The sequence below is a fragment of the Drosophila guanche genome, unplaced genomic scaffold, assembly GCF_900245975.1.
Source record: "Drosophila guanche unplaced genomic scaffold, DGUA_6, whole genome shotgun sequence".
Taxonomy (NCBI): Eukaryota; Metazoa; Arthropoda; class Insecta; order Diptera; family Drosophilidae; genus Drosophila; species Drosophila guanche.
Genome location: NW_022995745.1, coordinates 6,590,330 through 6,611,526, shown reverse-complemented (window position 1 = coordinate 6,611,526; position 21,197 = coordinate 6,590,330). Strand labels below are relative to the sequence as shown.

General features: G+C 46.3%; 7 protein-coding genes across 9 annotated transcripts; 4 read left to right on the top strand and 3 right to left on the bottom strand.

Annotated features, from left to right (window-relative positions):
• The first annotated feature begins 3,638 nt into the window (after nucleotides 1-3,638).
• On the top strand, nucleotides 3,639-5,639 carry LOC117580908 (SRSF protein kinase 3-like). The gene has a single exon (XM_034267669.1). The coding sequence runs from the start codon at nucleotides 3,639-3,641 to the stop codon at nucleotides 5,637-5,639; it is 2,001 nt and encodes a 666-aa protein (XP_034123560.1).
• Nucleotides 5,640-5,950: 311 nt separating this feature from the next.
• LOC117580798 (nudix hydrolase 8) lies at nucleotides 5,951-8,041 on the top strand. Its single transcript, XM_034267497.1, has 4 exons — nucleotides 5,951-5,970; nucleotides 6,658-6,935; nucleotides 6,999-7,120; nucleotides 7,178-8,041. The coding sequence occupies exons 2-4, from the start codon at nucleotides 6,763-6,765 to the stop codon at nucleotides 7,876-7,878; spliced, it is 996 nt and encodes a 331-aa protein (XP_034123388.1). The 5' UTR covers nucleotides 5,951-5,970; nucleotides 6,658-6,762; the 3' UTR covers nucleotides 7,879-8,041.
• Nucleotides 8,042-8,120: 79 nt separating this feature from the next.
• LOC117580800 (mitochondrial inner membrane protease subunit 1) lies at nucleotides 8,121-8,946 on the bottom strand. Its single transcript, XM_034267499.1, has 2 exons — nucleotides 8,734-8,946; nucleotides 8,121-8,654 (listed from the first exon to the last, which is right to left on the bottom strand). Exons 1-2 carry the CDS (start codon nucleotides 8,833-8,835, stop codon nucleotides 8,253-8,255), a joined length of 504 nt encoding a protein of 167 aa, XP_034123390.1. The 5' UTR covers nucleotides 8,836-8,946; the 3' UTR covers nucleotides 8,121-8,252.
• A 1,038-nt stretch (nucleotides 8,947-9,984) lies between these two features.
• On the bottom strand, nucleotides 9,985-11,823 carry LOC117580799 (CDP-diacylglycerol--inositol 3-phosphatidyltransferase). Its single transcript, XM_034267498.1, has 5 exons — nucleotides 11,665-11,823; nucleotides 11,223-11,357; nucleotides 10,691-10,844; nucleotides 10,474-10,625; nucleotides 9,985-10,373 (listed from the first exon to the last, which is right to left on the bottom strand). Exons 1-5 carry the CDS (start codon nucleotides 11,714-11,716, stop codon nucleotides 10,183-10,185), a joined length of 684 nt encoding a protein of 227 aa, XP_034123389.1. The 5' UTR covers nucleotides 11,717-11,823; the 3' UTR covers nucleotides 9,985-10,182.
• A 376-nt stretch (nucleotides 11,824-12,199) lies between these two features.
• LOC117581631 lies at nucleotides 12,200-14,507 on the top strand. Its single transcript, XM_034269000.1, has 2 exons — nucleotides 12,200-12,515; nucleotides 12,570-14,507. The coding sequence occupies exons 1-2, from the start codon at nucleotides 12,346-12,348 to the stop codon at nucleotides 13,426-13,428; spliced, it is 1,029 nt and encodes a 342-aa protein (XP_034124891.1). The 5' UTR covers nucleotides 12,200-12,345; the 3' UTR covers nucleotides 13,429-14,507.
• A 1,584-nt stretch (nucleotides 14,508-16,091) lies between these two features.
• On the bottom strand, nucleotides 16,092-19,172 carry LOC117581630 (ATP-binding cassette sub-family F member 2). 2 transcript variants are annotated; one of them, XM_034268998.1, is made up of 4 exons: nucleotides 19,017-19,172; nucleotides 16,945-18,119; nucleotides 16,334-16,870; nucleotides 16,092-16,264 (listed from the first exon to the last, which is right to left on the bottom strand). In XM_034268998.1, the coding sequence occupies exons 2-4, from the start codon at nucleotides 18,109-18,111 to the stop codon at nucleotides 16,133-16,135; spliced, it is 1,836 nt and encodes a 611-aa protein (XP_034124889.1). In that variant the 5' UTR covers nucleotides 18,112-18,119; nucleotides 19,017-19,172; the 3' UTR covers nucleotides 16,092-16,132. The 2 variants fall into 2 exon arrangements, with proteins under 2 accessions (XP_034124889.1, XP_034124890.1); XM_034268999.1 differs by having other exon boundaries at nucleotides 16,945-18,122; nucleotides 19,017-19,171.
• A 136-nt stretch (nucleotides 19,173-19,308) lies between these two features.
• Nucleotides 19,309-20,670, top strand: LOC117581632. Of its 2 annotated transcripts, none has more exons than XM_034269002.1 (2): nucleotides 19,309-19,840; nucleotides 20,143-20,413. In XM_034269002.1, exons 1-2 carry the CDS (start codon nucleotides 19,508-19,510, stop codon nucleotides 20,284-20,286), a joined length of 477 nt encoding a protein of 158 aa, XP_034124893.1. In that variant the 5' UTR covers nucleotides 19,309-19,507; the 3' UTR covers nucleotides 20,287-20,413. The 2 variants fall into 2 exon arrangements, with proteins under 2 accessions (XP_034124893.1, XP_034124892.1); XM_034269001.1 differs by having other exon boundaries at nucleotides 19,311-19,840; nucleotides 19,917-20,670.
• The last annotated feature ends 527 nt before the right edge of the window (nucleotides 20,671-21,197 follow it).

Here is a 21,197-nt window from a genome sequence, read left to right as displayed (position 1 = left end):
CAGGCTGGTCGACCAGCCCCTTGGCGTTTTGTTTGACACAAGGGTTGGGTCAGGGCATAATATGTAAATTCCTTAAATGGGAAAAGAACATTTGATACGTGGTGCCCACTGAGGTGTGCGTAAATAACTTACATGCAATAAAAATCCGCTACGGGACACTAGATGAGCCGCGGGTCTGCAGCCTTGATGGACAGCCACAGCCCGAGCCCGAGCTGCGTTGAGGCTGTGGCTGTGGCTGAAGCTGTGGCTGCTGTCAGATACGGATACTTTCTGTTTTCTTAATTAATTTCCGTGTTTTTCTTTGCCAGCGAAGGCAGCAAAAGGGCCAGCTTCCTCCTCTCTCTCTCTCCTCTCTCTCTCCTCTCTCTTGCTCTTGATTAGCCCAACGCCAAGGAAGGGGTCGCCGTCGGGTCACAGGGTCAACATCGCTGCTGCATGGGATGCTGGGCAAAAGGGTTGCCCCGTTGCCCGGTTGCCCTAATCCAATTACCAATTGACCGCGTAGTCGCGCGTAATGCTGCCTGCCCTTGGGCGATGATGATGCCGCTTCTGCTGCTCCTGCTGCTGCTCCTCCTCCTGGTGGACAGCCCATTAGTGTTGCTACAGTTAGTTGCACAATCAATTCATGCCGCATGCCCTGTACTCAGTTGTACTCTTGAAGGAGACATTCTGCTCCGTGGCAGACAGCTGTCCTTTGGGAGATTTTTCCAGAGAGACTTTTCCATTGTTCGGGACAGGCCAGGCGCTTCCTCCGCTTCCTCCGCTTCCTCCGCTTCCTCCGCTTCCTCCGCTTCCTCCGCTTCCTCAATGTGCAGTTATTGCGCCTACTCCTGCTGCAGCATCGTTTTTTTTTTTGCTTTTCTTAGACGTCGAACGACCTTCTCTTTTTTCCTTTCCTTTTTTGTTGTTGTTTTTTTTTTGCAGTGCAGTGTGTGGCATGCGTCGCGTTCTTTGTTGTGCCAATCGATGATGCAGCAAGCAGCTGTCGCAGCGTACCGTCCCGTTCCCGTTCCGGCAGGCTGTGTGCCACATCTATTGTTCGTTTGATTGCCCAAAATGCTGCAAAATGTGCCAATTACACAGATTTCATTATATACTGTACCAGCGCGCGAACTAAAACTAGATCAGATCTCAGCTCGAAGTACTCCAACATTAAAGGGAAGACTCCACGGAGTGCAAGGAGTAGACACTGTTCACAATTTAAAGTTAATTCCTATTGTTGCACTTTTCCATTGTGTTGCATAATTGTTACTTATATTGGAGACGTATTGTTCTGCTCATTGGATCAAGCAGTCTGCATTAGCTGCTGTAAGCCAGAACTGCCATTTAGCTGAAACTTCTTTAAGTTCTTTCTTTTTAAACTGGCCCGAGCTGCCGGGCTTCGTCATTTCTCTTCCCCTTGTGCCTGTTTTTGTTTATGGCTGAAGCTCAAACTTTACCAACAAGTGCCAATTATAATGCTCTTTGTGTTGTCAAAAGACTTACCTGATTTTCCAGCTGCCAGCGCTGACTGCGCACCACCCACCAATATGAAAGGAAAGAGCTTTGCCCCTCGGAAAAAGGGGAAAATTGCCATTAATTTATGTTCATTTTCATTCCATTGTGTGCTCATAAACAGTTCATTAGGAGGCAACCAGTTATACATGCATTATTGTAAGTGAAATTCAAAACGCTTTCAAAACCTTTCCTTTCTCCGGCACAGAAAAATATTTCACCCAAACGGGACACTTGAAAATTACGCTTAATTGGTAAAGAAACAATGCCAAGGGCATTGAATTGGATAAATGATAAGGAAAACTCCCTAATTACAAACAAGATTTTTCCAACAAACGTTAAATGGCCGTGGAAAAGGAGGGTGGAGGGCTGAAGGGTTGAAGACGAAGGCGCGCCTGGGAACGAATGCTTTTCCACACACAGGTCGCATCGCATCGCTGAAGTTTCTTTGGATAAGTGTTCGAAAAGTGTTTGGTTTGTCGATCGGATCGCGGGGTCCCCAGAGATACTTGTACTGTGTGGTGTGGCGGGTCCTTGTGCCCTGTGTTCCACGCAATCGATTCTTTCATAAATATTTGACAAGGCATTTTCACTTAAGCCCAAAACGCATGGAAATCCATTGTGTGCAAACAGTAGGTCTCAAAGCAACCCTAAGCGGAAAATTTATTTAAACAACTGTGCAAATATCAACTGTAAAAAAGTATAGAAAATTCGCCCAGTAGGGGTAGCATTTAGGGTTTCCCTTTCTCTTTTTCGATTTTTTGGGAAATTTTACTCTAAAAAAAGCAGAGTAAAAAAAGGAAATTGTTGTTAAGCTGGCAATCAAAATACAAACATATCCGGACTGAGAGGCCCTCAATGGGAGGCTATTGTTCTCCGTTTGATGACACACACCTGAGGAGAGTGTGTGCGAGTGTGCACACACCCCCCATGTGATGCCCGACTTGGGATTCAGACTCGGACTTTGATTCCGACTCTAATGCGGCATCCTGCTGACTCCCGGGTACTATGTGCATTTTGCAACAACTTAACCAATCCTTTATAATCCAATCCCTTCTCTCGTGCTGTAAACTGGTTATATGTACGCTTATTTTGGTATTGCCGCTTTGTTGCCTTAAATGGCATTTTCCAGATCAATGCATCAGCACAAAGCACTCCCCTGCCCATGCCCCATTCCAGCAATTGAAACTGCAACACCAATACACCCATTCCCATATCGAGAAATTTTTATTATTACTTGAAATTTCAATAATTAGTAGGCTGGCTCTAAGCTGTCATTTGTGTACAGGCACTAACTGGCTTTACTAATTTTGTCATTTACCGACAGAACCTTTCCGTAAAATCATCAAAACTTTCTACCAACCAAAAATAAAATAAAATAAATCTTCAGATTTAACTAGTTTAAATAAGTTTGTGAGTATTATCTGATTAAGAAAGAACACAGTGAGTATAATTACATGTAGATAATTATATTTCTTTCCTTAATAATTATAATTTCACATTGCAGAGAGGAAAAATCTTTTAAGTCTGTTATAAGATTTGCTGTTCAAGAACATTCAGCGCTCTACTGTTTAGTCAAAGGTAATATAAGAAATAAATGTACCACCCATACATGCAAACATACACAAGAAATCCTATAATCAAAATATACTTAAATAGTTGAACTACAGCGCAGTTCTTTCTGTATGTTTGAGCTGTTTCTATAGTTCTTGCCATAGCAGAGGTCAGCACTCAGTCACTCACGTGTTCCCGTGCGTTTGCGCACACACGCAACAAAAACAAGCAGACACGAAGTTACAAAAAGTTTCTCGCTTCTCTGCCGCTGCGGTAGCCGAGCACCGGCCATACGAAGTTGCTTCTCTGCCGCTTCGGATGCTCACTGCGCTTATGCCGAATCCACACGAAGCTTTCAAGCTGTGCGAGCGCTGACTGCGCTGGCCTCTGTTCTAATAACATTCATATACAAATCATATTGGTTTTTATGCCATTAGTTAAAGCTCAATTTCAGATCATTACAAATATATGTTAGACGCAAATATTAGGCGCATTATTCGTAACTTATTAGCCAAGTAAGTAATTTAGTGGCATTTTATTTTTTATACAAAAACATTTTCGCGTTTAGGTGCTGCAGCGGGCAAGCAAAGATGTCAGAGGAGGAGGCTATAAATGACATCGTCAGTGGCGACAGCCCAAAGCATAATGCAGTGCCCGACCATAACGAGACGGCAGCTACTCCACAGATAAACCCCGATGAGGAGTCCACATCCGGATCACTGCAACATTTAGGAAATGGCAGGAACGGCAGCAGCTCCAGTTCTGTTACTTGCGGAGAGGACGAGAATCCGGCCGACTATTGCATGGGTGGCTACCATCCATTGCACTTGGGCGACATCCTGAACCACCGCTATGTGGTGCTGAAGAAACTCGGCTGGGGTCACTTCTCCATCGTGTGGCTCTGCTTCGATATGACATCCAGGGTCTACTGTGCCGTAAAGGTGTGCAAGTCGGCGGAAAAATTTGCGGCGACGGCACTCGACGAGGTATCGCTGCTGAAGCGGGTGGCCAAGTACGAGTCGCATGCGCTGCGCAGCCGCCTGGTCTCGCTCACTGACAACTTCTTTGTGATCGGACCCAACGGGACGCACCACTGTCTGGTGTTCGAGATACTCGGACAGAATCTGCTCTGCCTGATCCAGCGCTCCAACTACCAGGGCATACCCAGCTACAATGTACGTCAGATTGCGCGCCAGGTGCTGGAGGGCCTGGCCTATCTGCACACCCAGTGCCACATCATTCACACGGACCTCAAGCCCGAGAATGTCATGCTCGAGCCGAACGAACTCAATGTGCGCAGCAAGGCCGCTGAGGCGGCCAACACCTATTTGGAGGCGCATGCCAAGTTGTCGCCGACCCGCAAGCTCCACGGCTGTGCCAGTCCGAGTGGCGACGCCGTGGAGTCCGACCAGGAGAAGAAGCTAACAAAAACGGCCAAGAAGCGGCGACGTGGACAAATCAAGCGCATTGTCAGCTTCTTCGAGTCTCATCGCCGCTGGCTACGTCAGCGTGCCGTCGAGGATCTGCTGCAACTCGCCAGTCGCAGTCTCCTCAGCCCATCCACCGCTGGCCTGGGTGTGACCGAGCAGCTGCCCTTCATGCCGTTCACCTTTGACGGGCTGACCATCCTCACAGAGTACGACATTTTCCATCTGGAGCGCTTCAAAAATCTAGAGCAAATAACAAACCCTCCCGCCTATGCCATGAAGTGCTTCCTGCTCGAGTGCGAATCCTTCGACAATAATCAACCAATCGACACTAAGTCGTTGAAGAAACGCTCGAGCAGCGACATCATGTTGCCAAGTGACGAAATTGCTGCCATGAAGAGTAGTCTGGCCAGAGGATCCGAAATGCTGAAGTTACTCCACAGCAGCCCGGAGAACTTCATGCGCGCTGTCCAGGAGAAGGTGCAGGAGTGCGATCGGGCGGCTGAAGCTGCCCAGCCAAAGGTGTGGCCCAAAATAAATCGCAAGTGGAAGATTGGAGATGCTCGAAAGAAAGTCATTGGGGAAAGTCCAACTGTGAATTTGCCCGACCGTAATATAGTCTTGCGCCCTGATCCGGCGCTATTTCCGTGTGAGTTGAACACGAAACTCGCGGACATGGGCAATGCCTGCCGGTTCGATAAACACTACACGGACAACATACAGACCCGGGAGTACCGGGCAGTGGAAGTCATCCTTAGGGCTGGCTACAACGAATCGGCCGACATCTGGAGCGCCGCCTGCATGTTCTGGGAGCTGGCGACCGGCGATTACCTGTTTGAGCTAGGCAAGAAGACTGGCACGATCAGCTGCGATGATATGCACATCGCCAGCATCATTGAGACGTGCGGTCCCATTCCCCAGTATCTCATTTACGATGGCGAGAACGCGCAGAAAATTTTCAAGCCGAATGGGGAGCTGATCCACATAAAGGAGCTGAATAAGCGCAACCTGGTCTCCGTCCTCATCGAAACTTACAACTGGAGCGAGAGCGAGGCCTTTGAGTTTGTGGCATTCTTGAAGCCCATGCTGGACCCTGACCCACGTAGTCGCGTTTCGGCCACCTCGGCATTGACCAGCAACTGGCTGGTCCTTAACTATTGTTAATTTATCATTTCGATTGTTAATAATTCAAATTAAATATAGTGCGCCAACAATACAGGTTGGGTGCTTAACAACACTGGCTCGGCTAATCGATAACATTCTCAACGCATTAGTGCTTGCACGCAAAGTGTGACCGTCTTGCTCAAATCGCGCGCAGACTTTGTGTGTGTTTCCAATGGTAAAGATTGTTTTGCTTATTAGCGAGTATTAAAAATTCAAATAGTCTAATTATTTGTTCTAGTGCATAGATTCAAGTTCGCTTCGGTTATATTATCATCAAAATACGTTGGCATCCCAGTGAACAACAGTAGCCGTGACAAGTATCGAGTGTGCAGTAAGTGCAAGCTTTGTTTTGATTTGTTATATAAAGCGTGCATAAAATGATGGAACAATGTTGATAACGGCTGATAAACGCAGAGACACATACACACACACAAGCCTCACAACTAGTACAAAACTAATGCGGAAGCAATTCAAATAACCAACACAAGCACCAACCTCTTCCTCCTACACGCACCTTGGATTGCCATTCAAGGTTGGCTGCCTAGAGATGAGCGACCACTTGTCACGGTTACTGTTACTTATTCCCTAGTGTCACTTACATGAATCAGAATCAGCAGCAACAAAAATAAGCTTTGAATCGCAACAACTAATAAGCTATTTTTATTTGTTCTGGCCATCGAAAACATCAGCCATAAATCACAGCCGATTAAATCGCTACAGCTATTACATAAATCCACACAAAACGCATTTGGGTTGCGGTCACAGCTGGGGGAAGCAGTCACAACTCATCTCTATTGCATGTGCATGTGACAGCATCGCGCGCCAAATTCAAAATGTCAGCAACTGAACTATACGACGTCACTGCAATGGCAACGCTTAGGCGCTTATCTCTCTTTGCCAGACGAGATAGTGTCACCCACTTTAGATTTCCATCGAATCGACGTTTGGAGCGCTGCGGATGGTTGCCGGCTGGTGTTTTGACTCGTTCCCCCCGTTCTCTCTTGCCTTTCTCACGCAGCATGCCCAGCGCTTCGTTTTATATCTCGTAATCTCTGGAAATTGTGAAAAGTTTGAGGGAAGCTGCTGCTAACTGTGCCGTCCGTCGCTATTGCGCAACCACTTAATGTTGTCTACAGCCATATTGGGCCACAGAACACGTTTACCCTTGCAAGCGTTCAATTCATGGCGAAGGCGCCTGCGGACTAACAGAAGCACCTCCGTTCCAGCATTTACCCAGCACCACAGCGAACAGGCAACCCAACAGCACTCGCTGCCATTTACGCGTGCGCTTCACTCGTAAGTCGACCCCGAGACAAAAGTTTTAGATCATTTCATTCCAATATATTTACATCTTTGAAGACAGAAGGCCATGGACTCTCCGCCGGATGTATTTATTGGTCTAAAGGATCGCTTCGAGGGCGTCACAGTGGATGGCCGAGAGGAGAAGGTCGACAAGTCGAAGTTTGAGGAAAAGCTAAGAAGTAAGTGAAAGCTGGAATCAAGTTAGAAACTGAAACCCAACCCCCATCCATCCACAGAATCATTGGAGTGGTGGACAAGCAACAAGAATCGTGCCATTTGGTTTCGTGTGTACAAGGAGCAGGCGGATTGGGTGCCCATTTTGGCAGCGTCCGGCTTTGATTTCCATCACGCCCGCACCGGCATGGTGGTCATGTACCGCTGGCTGCCCACGCACGAGTCCAGCAACCTACCCAACTACGCCCACACCCTGCTGGGCGTCGGGGGGTTGGTGATCAACGACAAGGACGAGGTTCTGGTGGTCTCCGATCGCTATGCAATGATACCCAACAGCTGGAAGCTGCCAGGAGGCTATGTGGAGCCGCGCGAGAATCTCATCGATGCGGCCATACGCGAGGTGGAGGAGGAGACTGGGATCAGAACCACGTTCCGTTCGGTGGTGTGCCTGCGGCATGCTCACGGCGGTATCTTTGGCTGCTCGGATATCTACATGGTGATTGCCCTGAAGCCGATCAATTTAGACTTTACGCGCTGCGAGCGCGAGATTGCCCGCCTTCAATGGATGCCCATCGCAGAGTATCTGCAGCATCCGCAGGTGCACGAGACAAATCGCCAGTTTGTGCACACATTCCTCGACTATCAGAAGCGCGGCCTGGTCCTCACCTGCCGCAATCAGGTGCACCAAGTGCTCAAGAGGGAATACAATCTGTACTTTGTGGACGGAGATACGCAGGCAGTCGATGATGGGCTAAAGCTATGAACGGCAATGGTTTTAATGATTGTGGAAGCCGCTTCCAAATGGCAGCAAATGTTTTTAGGCGAATTGCACACAAATTTAGTTAAATAGAAAATACATTTTTGTAACGTACTTTTGTATTGTTAAATGTGCCAAATGAAGGGCCAGCAGCCACTGGCCAAACTGAGACACACTGACAATCTTGGGGGCAGGGACTACCCTGCCACATGGGGTAGGCAGCGCAGGTGAATTCTTGAGCAAGATGATTCGTTTCGTAAATATATATGCTTTATAACAGTCTCTGAACAATTTGCATGCCCTTACAACCTGGGTAAGGGTACACACAGAGCATCGCATTAAAATTAACAAATAAAAGTTGGCAGAAGGGGAAGGAACAGCTACAGTTCGCCACAGGCGTCGGCCAGCGGCCAAACACGGTAGACCACACGGCTGCGAATGAGGCCAACGGGAATGGGGCCATAGTAGCGGGAGTCACAGCTATTTTCCTTGTTGTCGCCCTCTATCCAAATGTGGCCGCGCGGCACGTAACTCTTGATCATGACAGGTTGCTTCTTTTTAGCAGACGGACTGCATTCCGCTTCGAGCGGCTGGGGCTTGGCTATGAACACCTCTTCGCCGGAGACGGCCACCACACGCTTGCAGACACACTGCTTGGCATTGGTCGGCGAGACGGCAATGACAATGTCGCCGGGCTTATAGCTGCGCCAGTACTTGGTCAGGCGTTCGGTGACCAGCACATTGTCCGTGTAGAGAGTCGGCTCCATCGATGGTCCTTTGCACTGAACGAACGAATAAGGTATGCGATTGGGTATTAGCATTGGGGCCAGATAGGAGCAGCCTTGGACGTTTAACACTCACCAGCACAAAGTCGCCAATATACTCAAAGGTGCAGTGCGTTATGGCAGCATAGGCCACTGAATAGCGCACTATGGTGGACAGGCGCTTCCAGTTTATTATCATTTCGAGCCGCAGTCGTCCTCGACCGTCCAGTCCAATAACGTATTAGCACCGGCCAAATGGTGCTTATTTTCCTTTTCTTGGCCCGATAAAAATATAAACAATTAAATCAGTGTGACCGCGGGATTATCGATCAAATATACTGACAGACCTTCGGAAATATACCGAATTATAGATGGAACTCTTTTTAGTGGCTAAAATATCCCCAAAAGTAGAATATACTCTAAATGCTCACCCTGAATTAAATGTTATTAAACGACTACCAATGCCAGCAGGGGTGCGACGCTGAGCAGTTGGGCGCGCAATTCAAATACTCCAAAAGTGAGCGCTCTTGTGTGTTTCCTTATTTATGTGCAAACAAAGAAATAATTGATCGGTGTGTTGACAGTTAAAGCTATCTATTTGTATGCCTATTTTTTCCATGATATTTAACAAGGTGGCAATAATGGATCACCATACGTTGGTTCTCTTGTATCTGCTATTGAGAGGAAAAACAATTGGAATGGTCACGATAATGGTTATATATATATATATATTTCATGCAGGTCTCCAATTACAATTTTTTACTTATGATTAGAAATACATTAGTTACATTGAGATTTGAACAATCGTTGGAAGTGTGTCTGTAATCTGTAATGTCTGTACTTGAACCAATATTAAAAATAAAGAAAAATGTACAAAATGAGACGTACGAATATATGTACTTCTGGAAGTACTCGCCATATACATAGACATATATGTATAAACAATTCGCATAAATGGACATTCAATCGATCATATTTAATCGTAAAATATGTGTGTACATTAGTTAGTGTTAGCTTCACACTCACGACACATCAAAATGTAAAATAATCATTGATTACTAAAAAGAGGAAGCAAAAATAAATATGCAACAGCTACGACTATATACGACAATTGTTGTTCGCGCGCATGGAACGAGAATTTTTTTCACTTTCAATTTCCATTCCATTCTAAATTATTTAAATACAAATCGCTGGCTACGGCTACGGGTACGACCCCGACACCGCCCCACGTCGTAAAACTAAAAAATACAAAATAAAATCAACAATATTGCAATAGCGCGTACAAATAATTAATACATCTACTAAACTTTTCTTGGATTTTTTTTTAATGTTTGTTTGTTTGTTTTGTTTTTTTTTTCTTCTGTTTCTGTTTCTAGCCTTCTCTGCTCTGCTCTTCACTTCATATCTCATATCGCATTGCATCTGTTCCTTCTTGTTTTTTGTTTTGTTTTGTTTTGTTTTTACTGGAATCAAGAGTTAGTTTGCTTTAGTACTTTAGTTAGTTGGAAAGCTGTTCGTTTTCAATGGATTTTGACTAGTTGCCGCCCTACTCCAACTTCTTGCCAGCCACTGGCACTGGCTCGTTGGGCTTCTGGCGCTTCTCCTGCCGCTCACGTACATCCACCGCAGCCAAATCAATGCCAGCCACATAGGCGTGCATTACGGAGATCAAGGCCTTCAGCACGGCAAAGGGGCCGGTGAGGAAGGCCAGTATTTTGAAGAGCGACGCGCCGAATACTATCACAGTTCAAGAGAAAGTTCAAGTTTTAGTATAAATAAATGAATCAATTGCAGTGTCCAGTGTCCAATATACACAATTATGCATCAGAATACTCACTGAGGGGACCGTAGGTGAAATGCAAGAGGTACAAGCACACATAGAACAGCTCATTGACGCAGCACATAAAGGTCAAAATATCCTTTTGATAGTACAAACGCATCACAAAGTTCTCATTGACCTTGTGCGATGCGCGTCCAACCACAACGCTCCTACGCAGAAACAAAATAAACACAATGCAGATTACAGATTGCAGATTGCAGATTGATGGACTTACGTTTGCATAAAGAGCCAGTGGCAGGCGACATCGATGGCAATGGATAGCTGGAACCAGAACATGTAGCGTGGATAAAAGTAGGCCAGGGTAACCAGCAGGCCCGTGGTGCCGCATCTATCAGTGAGCTGGTCCAGCATGGCCCCAAAGCGTGTGCCTGGAACGGACCCAAACACAGGTTAAGAAGGTTTTTATTCAGGCGAATCGGTGCTTGAAGGTTTGGGCGTTGGCCCTGACGTGGTTCCCTTCTACAAGCGCGACCATATTAAGTATTGGCGGGCGATAAAACAAATATAAGATACTGCCGCAACTACTTATAGATACGATTCGGTTTGTTTTGTATATGGTTGTGTTGTCGCTAGGGGAGGGAGTTGGCATTCGTATGGGCAAAGTGCGCATATCATTAAATAGCCAAATAATTCAGTTTGCCGGCTCATCGGCTAGCGTCATTGTGTGAACAGGTGTGTGCGATGTGGCCTGACTATGGTGCGATGTGTTTGTTGCCCCGATAGCCGTTCGATTTGGTTATGCTCACTTTGATTGAAGGCCCGGGCGGCGTGTCCATCGACGGCATCCAGAAGGGCGCTGGTTACATAACACCAGCCGGAGATCACATAGTTCGTGGACATGAACCAGAACGCAATCAAGGCCAAAATGATGCGTGCATAGCCTGAAAGACGAATGAAAACAAACAAACAATCATCAGCGGTTCAATCGATAAGGGAAGTGTTATTTATGTGGGGCTGACGCTGACGCTGTTGTTGTTTCATGTAGCTGGGCTGTTCGCATGCACTGGTATTGTGCATTATTACAAGCGCACGGCTAATTGAATTAGGGACGAGCCCCACGGAGCACCCGCCCCCCTTCAACAACTGCCACCGCAGCTCCGTCGGCAGTAACAATCACACGGGTTCAGGTATGTATACATTCCATAATTCCAGAGACAGATTCGAGCGATTCGCGCCACTAGTACTTACCAATTAAATTTGGCACAAAGATGAAGACGTTGTCATGCTCGGCAATGGCCATTGTGGCTGGGCGCTTGAAAAGTTCTGTTCGCTTCCGTCTGAGATTGAGATTGAGATTCGAGTTTTTTGTTTGTTAAATGCGTAGCGAGTGAGGTGGTTAGTGTTGTAGGATTTTCAACGGGGGGCTGCCAGATGGCCCGCACCTGCGCAACACGGCAGCACTGCCAACCTGGCGGCACACACTCGCGGATAACGTACATGCGGACATTATTTTGTGATAAAATAAAGCTAAATTAAACAGCAGTTGGTACCAAAGTGGGAAAAAACAAAAGAAATTAGTGATACTTTTTTCCTAATACACCCATACTCAAAGAAGTGTTCGCTCGCTGTCTGTCCCTTTATCTCACCTTCTTGTTCTTATAATTCTCAACTTCAGGCTAAAAGCTGTTATTTATATTCTTTCTGCTAATATATTTTGAAAATAGCTAGATTTGACGGGAAAAAGCTGGCTTCACACCACTGCAATTATGTTGAATCACACACATAGCTGCATTTTCCAGAACTGGCACCACCAGCCGTGGAAACTGTTTTGGTTACAAAGAAATAATGCACAATTAATCGGGTTTTATTGTAGTCCGCCATTGCCAAGGCCAAGGGCACCGCCACCGCCACCCCGGCCACTGGCGCAGCATGGACAAGCTACGCAGCGGCAGTGCTGGCACCCACCAACGCACCTCCTCCCCGGGACAAGGCCCACTGGCTGAGCAACACCATGTCGAGCAGTATCCCAAGAACCTGATCGAGCAATATCTGCGTGCCTCCAACAAAATCAAAAAGTTTGAGCGTGCCGGCTTTTTCAAGTGAGTTCTTTCCCCCAACTAGATACCACTCTGACTCAATTAATGGCCATTTAGACGCTTTGCGCCCAGTGTGAACGATGTGCAGGCGGACTTCCAGAGGCTGGCGTACAGCTTCGAGGAGTCGGGCATCATGCAGTACGCGGCCATGTGCCACGTTGGCTATGCCAAGTGCGAGTCCTTTGGGGGGGCGCCGCAGCGCGAGTCTGAGGCGTATGTGAGGGCCGCCCGTGCCTTCCTGCAGGCCCACAACGAGTTCGGGCTCCTCCACATGCGCACCCAGCACAGCGGCTTCCGGGAGGGTGCCCTGCACTGCTACCACAAGGCAGCGGAGCGCGTTGTGGACGGCTGCGTCTTCAAGGCTGCCATTCTCCGCGAGCTGCAGCAGCTGCAGCGACAGTTGGACCGCACCAGCAGCTTCGCCTCGCCCACCCACCAGATCCACGACCTGGAAATGAGCGCTGACCTGAGCACACAGCGTGAGGACTACCGCAGTGCCCTCCAACACTACGACGACATCGTTGACAACATATACGAGCGCCGGGGTGCACTGATGTACACCGATCTGCTCAGGCGCGTGGAGGTCCTGCGTCTACTGCTGCTGGTCCACCTGAATCTGCCGCCTGCCCGGCAATCGCCCGCCCACATCAAGCTCATCGAGCACTACTACAGCCTCGCCCAGTTCGAGGCGAGCCCCTGTCCGGGCTACAACAGTGAGCTGGTAGAGCGGCCCGGCGCCTTTTTGCCCCAGCAGCAGCAGTACGCATTGGCCGAGATCATCTGTGCCTGGGTTGAGCGCAAAATGTGCTATCTCAAGCATCTACTCCGTGACTTTGCAGCCGAATTTAGTTCGGCAAGCACTGCCGAGCGCCAGCTGGTTAAACTCATCTACGCGGACCTCTCCACAGTGTACTAGCCGCGAGCAAGCACGGCTCGCCACGGCATTGTGCGAGTATCATGGATTGTAGCAAATGGTATATGATACGGATACACACACATCCATATATATGATTATTTTATTACGATTATTGATTAGCATTAGCACACGTAACCAGTATCGTTTAAGTGTAACCAAGTCTACCATTCAACCTTTGAACGTGCCTACACTCGTACACGCAAGAAACGAGAAAACGAATGAACCACATAAATCAGAAAGCAGGAAGCAGCAGCAGGTAAGAGGGAGCCAGCCCGTCGGCTCACCGAAGTCTATATATGTATGTACCCTTGCAGTTGGACGTTGATTATTGTTAGTTCGGTTCTGTTCTGTTCTGTCTGCTGTTGATCACTTGATTATAACATAACTTCGACCGCTCTTTTCCTATGGCAGCTGTGTGATATAGTCATTCGATTTGTTTCCCTTTTTGGAGATAAATATTTAATTGCAATATTTACAAAAATATACCCTAAGATATCTTCTCAACAAGTTAAAATTATTACAGAGAGACACACTCCTGTAGATTCTGTGAAATTTATCATGAAAACTCTGAACACAATCTATGTGAATGCACTGCACTCTATAGAAGGATATTTAGACAGTTCCCCCTTCCAAGATTTGGGCAATAGAACCCACTAAAGTGCTTCAACTCATTGAACCCTTAGAAACATAAAGGGATCTTCCAAATACTCCTACTGGCCAGTACAAAAAGGCTTTTTAATAATAGTATTGTTTGCTAATGTAGTGCAGCGATCTATTACATTCCAACAACATATATAATCCAGATCTATCAGAAACGAAGACCATAAAGAGAATGCCTAAAGCAGAGTGATGTGGAAAGCAGATGTTCATAGGAAAAGGCTCCCTAAAATCTTTAAATATTCTCTCGGAGTTGCTTCCTCACATTTGCAAAACTGCAAGGGTATATTATGAAAAACTTGCAGCAATAAAGGGAATCATATATGATACATAAATGCGCTAACAAATGTTAAATCATCTAAAAGCACACAGATTTGAAAATTGTACAATAAAGCAAAGCAAATGGAGATTACCTCAAACAACATTCGACTTTCGGTTCATTTTTTTTTTGTTTTGGGTTAGAACTCGAAGAATTCATAGAGATAAAAGTGGTGAAAGGAAGGACGCATTGAAACCAGTGAAGCCACCGAAGAAAAATGCCCTCCGTGGCAATATATGTATGGTTCTGGAAACATCAAGGAACACTTTCTGGATTGCTATACATCTGAAATCCACACTTTCAGAGGTGCCCTTCTTACATGAGTAAATGAATCGGTAATCGGTTGGTTTTTTGGTCAAAGATTTTGTTTATTACCTTGTCTGAAGCAACTGTTTTGCTGTTTCACATTCGGAGCTGATGATGATTGATTTGACATAACCTTTAACCTATACAATTAGCTGCTTTTTCCATAAAATCATTCATCGTTTGTCTAGCATTAGGCATAGATTGCTGTTGCTTTTGTTGTATGTGGGATACGTGTATGTACGTGTGTATTTGTATATATTTATATCTTTGTGGCATACTCATATATATAAAAACTCTTCCAATTTGTTAAATAACCTATAAATAATATCTGTGTTCTGAACTGTTCTTTCTTTTCTTCTTCCTGTTGTAATTTGTTTTAATATATTTAGTTTATTATTTTTGTATTTTAATACTCGAACGCCTCGAATACTCCTCTCTCTCTCTCTTCCATCGAACGTCAAGAATTCATTCGAATTCCCCAAGCAAATCGTATATTGAATATTTTGAAATTTCTAAGCATCGGCTGAACCGCTGCAGGCAGTATCATCTCGGTATGGTTTTCATTATATTTCTTTTGTTTCTCTTTACACACATTTTGGTTGTTGGTTTTTGTTTTGTCACTCTCTGGCTTCTTAATCAAAACTTTAATTACATATATTTAGTAGTATATTTTGTTGTTGTATCTATTAACTTTATTTTTAACTTGATCTTGTTTTTTTTTTCATTTATCTGATCCGTGGTGTATATATCGTATCTATCATGTATGTATATATATACTCGTATCATTAAGGCGTAAATAAATTACAAAAAAATCATATTTATTATATATATATAAATATATATTGAAACCTAGCGGAGAATTAAACGAAATTACGAATAAGCGCAAGATCACAAGCAGTTTTTGTAGTTATTCTTTTTTTCTTGTTTAGTTAATGTTTTTGTTTTGTTTTGTTTGTTCCTCTCCAACGACTACTCCACATATTATGAATGATTGATAGTATGTTTATATACGATATATATATAAATATTTATACATTTGTAATGTTTATTTTAAATTTAATTCGACACATAAAAAGAAAAAATTCAGCTAAAAATTTGTGTATTTTCTTGTTGAGGGTCGGACTCTTTCTTGCCTGTGTGTGCCGCATTATATAGGGGAGTTCTTCCTATGCAGTTTCTGTATATGGTTGGGCTGTCTGTTTACATGACTTGACTATAGCGTAGTGTAAACTCAAATCGTAATTTTGCAGGGGGATAATCGTAGGAGGGGGATGCGGCGCAGCAATCCCTTTGAGATTGTCATCGAATGGGTTTGAAGAGCGAAGGAGGAGGAGCGTTTGCCTGAATGTCCGTATGGTGTGTGTATTCTTTTTTTTTTGTATGTAACTAATGTGTGTGGTTTTCTTTTTGTGTAGCTTCTCTCTACTTTGCCGCCTTGGCCTTCTTCTCGTTCTCTGAGGTGATCTTGTTCTTCAAATGATCCTTGTAGTCGAGAATGCCGCCCTTCCACTTGGTCACCGTCTCCTTTTCGCACACCCAAATCTCCTCAGCCACCTAGAAAATGCAATTAGCCAATCAATCATTGCCACAAGCATGCATTTGTATCCTGATTAAATCTCTTACCTGATTGATCAAACGGAAATCGTGACTAACTAGCACCATGCCGCCATCAAAGTCATTAATGGCATCGGCTAGGGCATCGATTGTTTCCATGTCCAAATGATTGGTCGGCTCGTCCAGCAGCAGAAGGTGGGGCACCTGCCAGGCGAGCCAGGCGAAGACCACACGACAACGCTGTCCATCCGACAGCTGGCGAATGGGGCAGACCTGCTGGCGACCAGTCAGGCCATAGCGGCCGATAATCTTGCGCATCTCCTCCTTCTCCTTGACATCGGGAAAGGCGTGCATCATATACTCCAGCGGACTGACATCGAGATCGAGAAGCTCGTGCAGATGCTGGTGGTAGCGAGCGATGCGCAGATGTGAGTTCTTGCGGATCATGCCAGAGGTGGGCACCAGATCCCCATAAAGCAGCTTCAGCAGCGTCGACTTGCCGGCTCCGTTGGGCCCCACCAAAGCAAGACGTGTGTCCAAATCGATGCCAAACTCCAGATTCTTATAGATCCAAGGCGTTTCATCGTTGTACCGGAAATTCACATTCTACAAAAGTGGGGGACACGTGAGTGATCAGAGAGATGTGTGGGTGTGAAGGATTAATGGATGTATGCGCTTACCTGCACCATGATCACAGGTGGGGGCACCTTGCCGCACGAGGGGAAATAGAAATTGAGCACCTTGTCGTCGGAGACCTTTTCGGTTAGGCCCTGGGCGACCATTTTGGCGAGGGTCTTCTCCTTGGACTGCGCCTGTCGCGCCAACTTGGCGGAGCCGTGACCGAATCTGGCAATGTAGTTCTTCATGTGCGATATCTGATCCTGCTCCCAGTTGTACTGCTTCATCTGGTTCTCTAGCAGCTCCATGCGTGTGCGCACAAAAGCCTCGTAGTTGCCGGTGTAGTATTTGAGGCGCTTGGCTGTCAAGTGTACGATGTTGGTGCAGACGCCGTTGAGGAAGTCCTGAGAGTGCGAGATGAGCACCAGGATGCGTTTGTATGTTTTCAACTCCTCCTCCAGCCACACGCAGGCGTCCAGATCCAAGTGATTGGTCGGCTCATCGAGCAAAAGCAGATGCGGTTTCACGAACAGGGCACGGGCCAGGGCGATGCGCATACGCCAGCCACCAGAGAAGTCCTTGGCCTGTTTCTGTTGCATAGCCTTGTCAAAGCCAAGACCGTGCAGGATGCGGGCGGCCTTTACCTCTGCCAGGTCGGCGGACATGTCATCGAGACGCTCATAGATATCAATAAGCTGCTCCTGGGCATCATCCTCCTCGCTCATGGCCAGCTCCTCGGCAAGCTTCTCGAGCTTGATGCGCTCCTCGTCCACCTCCATGACGCACTGAAGGGCACTCTTCGAGCTGGCGGGTATCTCGCGCGTCAAGTGGAAAATGTCAATGTGCGGTGGAATGGGCACTTCGCGACCGCCCAGCACGGCCAGCAGCGAGGACTTGCCGCAGCCATTGAGACCAATCAGGCCGTAGCGACGTCCGCAGTTCAACTCCAGCATGGTGTCCTGCAGCAACTCGGAGCCAAAGAACGTGATCGAAAAGTTGGCGATCTTTACATCACGCGAGCGAGGATGCACAGCCAGGGAGCCGGTGCAGGAGCGGGCCTCGGCACTAATGCGAGCCTCCTCCTCCAGCTTGGCGCACAGCTTCTCCTCCTCCGTCAGTTCGCGCTCCGGCTGGCCGTTGGCCTTCTTAGTGGAGGGAATCTGTTGGATCTTCTTGTTGCGGGCATCCTTCTTGCGCTGCGCATCGCGTTTCTTTGAGTCGGAAGGCATTCTTTTAGCTGCTAAACACACACAAACATATATATATTAAACTTTTACACTTTATTTTTACTTTTGTTGTCGAGTATTTTCTACTTCAATCTAATATCTCATCTATAATCTTTCGAGGCCAAAGTTTTGCTTTATACTGACTCCGAAATTATGCTGAGATTTCAACAAAATCAGGGTCTACTGCATGCAACAAAAAATAAGGACTTTTCTTTGCTTGAATGGCTGTCAGTATTGAAGCGCTTGTTACGACAAGGTCATGTAACGGTGCACAGCAGGGTTGCCAGCTGCCCTGGGTAATCAGGGTCACCTGCGTGTGCATGTGCAGCACGCTTTCAGGCGTCCCACAGACGCTAAACATGCAGATGTGATCCCCTCATCCACCACCCACCTGCACCTGAGCAGAGCAGCGCACCGCAACGAACAACTGTTTTAAGAAATGTTTGGTTTGGTCTCAATTTTAAATTTAGACAGCGTCAGCAAAAACGGAAAAATTTCCACTGTGCCTTCGGCGTGTGCTTGCGGGTTTCACTGTTGCTGAGCGGACTACTTCGTGTTTCGCGTTGTGTCAGTCTTGCCACCCCGCGCGCTTCACGATGATTCACAGTTCACAGTTAGCCAGGAATTCCGTTGCAGCAACGGTCGGTCGGTGAAAGGGGAAATCAAAAAGAAAAGGTGCAAAAAAATTTCAGCACTCGTGTACGAACACACGCTAGTCAACACTAGTGTCGATCCACCACCTTGCCCCTGTAGCGCACATACAAGGCAATGGCAACGCACACTTGACTGATGTTACACCACTTACATACACGCACGGCGAACGAGAACAGACACAGGGGAAGAAAAATGCATGTGTGGGATGCGCAAATTATTGAATTTCCCACAGCTTTGGCTGTGCAGTTACTTACCTTTTGATTTTTAATAAATAATAGAGGTGTCACGAACAGGAACGGATCGAAGTCTTAATACGGGTTCGCAAATTATCGGCTGTCTTGCCTCGGACTGGTGCTGGGCCGCTTAAAGGGGGAACGGAACACACACACACGCATTTACACGTGTTTCGTAGGGAGTGTGACCGCGGATTTGTCGATAGAATATACCGTCTGACCCTCAAAAAGATCTTGGAAAAAGCGTATTTTTCTCAAAACATGCTTCCACTTTGAAATTGCTGGTCACCCTGTTTGCTGGCTGCAAAACCATCGATGGTCTCAGAATTGTATAGTGCGATATATCGACTGCTCTGTTCGACCATCCAAATTTCGTTAAAAAGAAAAAAAAAAAAAGGATTTTGAAGTTTAGATAAGTAAGCCCCTAACGACAAAACAATAGAAATAATATGTGTTAAACGCAAGTTACCAGTATACCCATAGCTGTATAAAACACACAAAAAATAGTAGACATGTCGAAATTTGGCTACGGAAACCTTGCAATGCTCAAGTTCTTGGAGGCTTACAAGGAGCAGCCTTTGTTGTACGACCCCACAGTGGATAACTACAGGAACCGTATGGCCCGCGAGAAGGCCTACGCTGCAATGATCGAAAAATTCAATTTTCCAAATATTTTGATCGAAGATGTCAAGCGGAAGATCAAGATCATTCGCACCGTCTACACCAAGGAGTTGGGTATTCGCAGGTGCTTCGAGGAGATGGGCAAGCCCTACGAAACGAAGCTAAAGTGGTTCAGTATGGCAGACACCTTTCTAAGAAAGGTATCAAATTCCCATCCCAAAAACGTGAGTACCCGCCCTAGGGTTCGGGCCAAAAATGGCGATGCCCTCTCTTACATATGTGTATAACACACATTCGCAGCGCAAGGAAACGTCAGTAAAGAACTTACCAGCACTCTTCGACTCCACTACGGACATTAGTACGAGCGAGGATGCCATAGAACAGGATGACAGCTTTGTAGAATCCATTGAGCAAATACCTGTGTCGTCGTCCACTCTCAATGCCTTCCGCACACAGAAGACTTCCAAGCCAATTTCCAGCGCACGACCATTGTCATTCGAGCTTACTATTGATAATTCCATTACAGTGGATAACTCCAAGGAGGAGGAGGACCTCTCGAGCCAAAGCCCACCCACTTTCAGACCTTCAGGAGCTGAACTATCCCGCACCGTTCAGTCGGATTCGGAACGGCAGGACGATCCATCAGCACCAGCAGCACTACAACCACTAGCACCACCACCACCACCATCTGCAGTGTCAGGGGCAATTTTCGCTTCGCATCCCGATGATGATTTTACGCACTTTGCCCTAGGCATTGCTTCGCAGCTGCGGAAGATACCCAATCCGGCCGCCGTCGCATGGGCCAAGGTGCGCATGCAGCAAGTTGTCTACTCCGCCGAGACCGGAGCCATGGACCCAAATTTCGTAGCTCCGGTCTAGATTACAGACTTGCAGGATTTTATTGTTAGTAAATTTTGTCTTATATTATAATTTAGTTTTATCCAAATACTCCTTATGTTGGATGTCACTTAAGGTAGCATATCCACCCCATATAGAATATGAATAGAATATGTAGATATATATTCCTGATCTGCATGAAACATTCAGAATTTGATCTCTATCTCAAGTCATTCGAACTGCAATTTCACAAAGGGGCTCAGACAGATAATTAATTCATTTAATCAGGATTTTTATGGTTTACCGGATAAGTAGCCATTTTAGGATATTTTTTAATGAATCATCAATTTCATCATTTTGTGTTTGGTATATTACGGTACATTCTGGAAGTCAATCGGTATATTTTATCGATAAGTCCGCGGTCACACTGCAGAGTCCGAGTGCGTGCTTCATTTGCAATAAAAATAAAAAAATATTTAGAAAATAGCCATGGATGACGAAGCTGAAACATATAAGCTGTGGCGCATTCGCAAGACAATCATGCAACTAAGTCACGATCGAGGGTATTTGGTGACGCAGGACGAATTGGACCAGACGCTGGAGCAGTTCAAAGACATGTTTGGTGACAAGCCAAGCGAAAAAAGGCCGGCCAGGTCCGATCTCATCGTACTGGTGGCCCACAACGATGATCCCACTGATCAGATGTTTGTGTTCTTCCCGGAGGAGCCGAAGATCGGCATCAAG